This window comes from Cryptotermes secundus, unplaced genomic scaffold, assembly GCF_002891405.2.
Source record: "Cryptotermes secundus unplaced genomic scaffold, Csec_1.0 scaffold29346, whole genome shotgun sequence".
Lineage (NCBI taxonomy): Eukaryota > Metazoa > Arthropoda > Insecta > Blattodea > Kalotermitidae > Cryptotermes > Cryptotermes secundus.
The window spans coordinates 1-3,202 of record NW_019741972.1 but is presented as its reverse complement, the minus strand read 5'-3'; the positions used below and the strand labels follow the sequence as shown (position 1 = coordinate 3,202).

The following is a 3,202-nucleotide window of genomic DNA, read 5'->3' as shown; positions in this document are numbered from 1 at the left end:
ACACACACACACACACACACACACCCAAACACAAGATCATAATTCCTAGAAAGCAAATAAAGTAAGAGGAGACTCGTGGTGCTTCTGACACAGGAACACGCAGCCTCAAAGATGACCTGAAAGATCTCCTGGACGTCATACCACATAAAGAAATTGGTGTCATTGTCTTGGACTATGTTCTCCATGACAGAGAAGTGAGCGACCTTGCTATTCACGTCCAGTCCCCTGAATTCCGGCAACTGGTTGAAGCAGTTGTAAACTCAGACGAGTTGAAAGACGTGAGTATCTTTTTTGAATGGGCTTCACAGACATTAATCTGATGCAGAGTGTATTTTGTTAAGTTCTGACTGGCAACTGTATTCCTGTTTTCTAGATCATCGCACACCTCAGAGACCAAGGCGTTGTAGTCATCAGCCAAGTCAATGAACTGCTTGGCTTTCCTGCACTCTCTCTGGGAGACAAGGCCACTCGAAGGGGTGAAGGAGTCAAGGGCCTTGTTGATGATGTGATTAAAGTTCTTCCTGTTGAAAGGCTGAAGGAAATTTTTAGAGATAAATTGCTCAACAGTGCTGATTTCAGGAGGCTGATTGATGTCATTCTATCACCTGACTTTAAGGTAACTATCCAGCATCTGAATCTTGTCTTTACAAATGTTGACAGATTCCGTGATTACAGTATGAACATCCTTTTGTTAGACCTTGTATTTGACAAAATGTTTATCGTTCTTCTCACAGGAACTTGTACGTAGACTGAAAGCCACATCAGAGTTCAAGGAACTGGAAGATGATCTACGAAACAGGGGAGTTGATCGGGATTACATCATTCAACGCTTGAAAGAGGCCTTTGGACTATCTCAGCGAGGTAAAAAACTTTTTTGTCTCTATAAGCTGGATATTAAAGAATTCCCCTTTTTTTATATCTAGCTGTGTACAAATTTTCTAACTCTGAGTACTCATCATATCTGTTGACAGTACAACACTTTTTGAGTCATAGCCTTCCGTAGATAATTCTAGCAGATCGCATCTGATTTTCACTTCTTTGGATTTCATGACAATCTTTTACAAAGCAATGTCATCAGCCTTTCATCCAACTCCTAACCTGGAGGACCAGATCCATATATTTATATTCCACAGAGACAGGGTTTCCCAGTTCTACCCCCGAGCACTGGGTTTCCTGTCTGTCGCCTTCTACAGCTCGCAGGGCTGCAATGGATGTATCTTAACCTGCCTCCACACAGGGAACTATGAATACTCTATTGATAAATCATCCAGCCTTCAGAGCTCTCATATCTTTGATGCACACTAATAAGTTAGGCACAGACATGAATTTGAATCCGGAAACTGAGAGCTCTGAGTTATTCCAGTTTGATGTGATGTTCATTTGGATACTGAAATCTCCATACCTTCTATTCAGACCTATGCTTCAGGCAATGGAGCAGTCCACAATTATTTCACAAGTATCAACAAAATATGGTATAGGACACTCCTAATATATGATTAAAGATGAATTTCCTTGTCACTGAATAGTCCCTAAATAGTGTTACTCTGAAATGCTATATACAATCTGCAATAGAATACAATAGAAATGGCTCATTACTGATGTTGTGGTCAGTTATGTTGATTATTTAATGCAATTTTTGTTTATCTAAAGATGAATTTTCATGACTCCTTGAATAAATATGAACTTACTTATTCATGGAGCTGAGGCTTTCTGGAGGAGCTGCCAATTCTGCAGCTACTCAAGAATTTTCCCGCATTTTATGGAACCTGAAGGTTCATTACCGTGTTCACAAGAGCCCTCCAGTGGTCCCTATCCTGAGCCACATCAATCCAATCAATACCATCCCATCCTATCTCTCTAAGATCCATTTTAATATTGTCCACCCACCTATGCCTTGGTCTTCCCAGTGCTCTCTTTCCTTCTGGCTTTCCCACCAATAATCTATACGCATTCCTCGTCTCCCCCATTTGTGCTACATGCCCTGCCCACCTCATCTTTCTTGACCTGATCATTCTAATTATACTTGGAGAAGAGTACAAGCTATGAAGCTCTTCTTTATGCAGTTTTCTCCAACCTCTTGTCACTTCATCTCTCTTCGGTCCAAATATGAACTGCTGTATAAATATGCAGCACTAAGGAGTTGGTTTGTTAGATGCAGAAGTTGCTGGTACGTACCACTCTTTCCACAAGTTCCTGTTTACTTTCTTATTATGGACAGTGTTAGCATATCAGGTTACAAAGTGTGTAAAAAAATTTAGTGTGGCTTAGGGAACGACATGGGAGGAAGTGCTCATGACCTAATTNGGGGGCGCGGTGGGGGAAGTGTTCCGGCCCGAATTTGAGGGCGGGGGGGGGGGGGGGTATTAATGTAGGAGCTCTACCAAAGTGTCTGTCCCAGAGTCTGACATGCAACATCCCATAAATGAGGCATGAAAGCTAAGCGCTCAATTCCAACTTCTTATTTGATATCGAAACACAATTTTGCGAAACATGTTTTGTTAATTCGAAAAAGTGACATAATCTACTTATGAGGATACTAATATTTCATATGGTCCAGAATAGTAAATACTGTGACTGCATGATGGAGTTGGTGGTGTGAAGTAATGTACCACAATTACTGACATAGAGGCTTTTGAGAATTTCTGCAGCTGTACTTATATCACTGAAATCCAGTTTTATATATTAGGGGCCTTGAGGGACACTCAGAGATCATGAGTTCACTGAATATGCACACTGTGAACTTGATAAGTTCTGGGAATGAGAGTTACATTTGTAGTTAGATAGAGACCTTCGTAGACTAGCAATGTGGACTAGGCAGTTTTACTCTTTAGAAGTATCCCATGTGCTTCTTTTGGTTAACGTGAACACTGCAGCATGGGATTAGCACATTCCAGTGCTTTGTATAGCTGCCATCTTGTGCTTCTGTTTAAGACTGCTTGATAGAATTCACATCAGCACAATAACAAACATTATCACCATACATGCACACAAACCCATTCATTTAGGTATCATAAACATTAAAATGAAAGTAAATTCACTGGAGCCTTATGATTTCTCTGATGTAGGAACCCGTAACCTCAACGATGACCTCAATGACTTCCTGGCACTTGTACCACTTGATGAAGTTATCGCCATTGTTCTCGACTACCTTGCCAACGACCAAGAAGTACAAGAACTTATTCTTTACCTTCAGTCTGAGGAA

The 3,202-nt window shown here is 40.8% G+C and overlaps 1 protein-coding gene across 1 annotated transcript; it reads left to right on the top strand.

The window, feature by feature from the left end:
* Positions 1-93: 93 nt before the first annotated feature.
* LOC111872776 (protein G12) lies at positions 94-3,166 on the top strand (the record flags this gene model as incomplete). Its single annotated transcript, XM_023866942.1, has 4 exons — positions 94-278; positions 374-616; positions 735-861; positions 3,066-3,166. Coding segments are annotated over 4 exons (656 nt in total), but the record flags the coding sequence as incomplete, so codon positions are not given.
* Between the last annotated feature and the right edge of the window lie 36 nt (positions 3,167-3,202).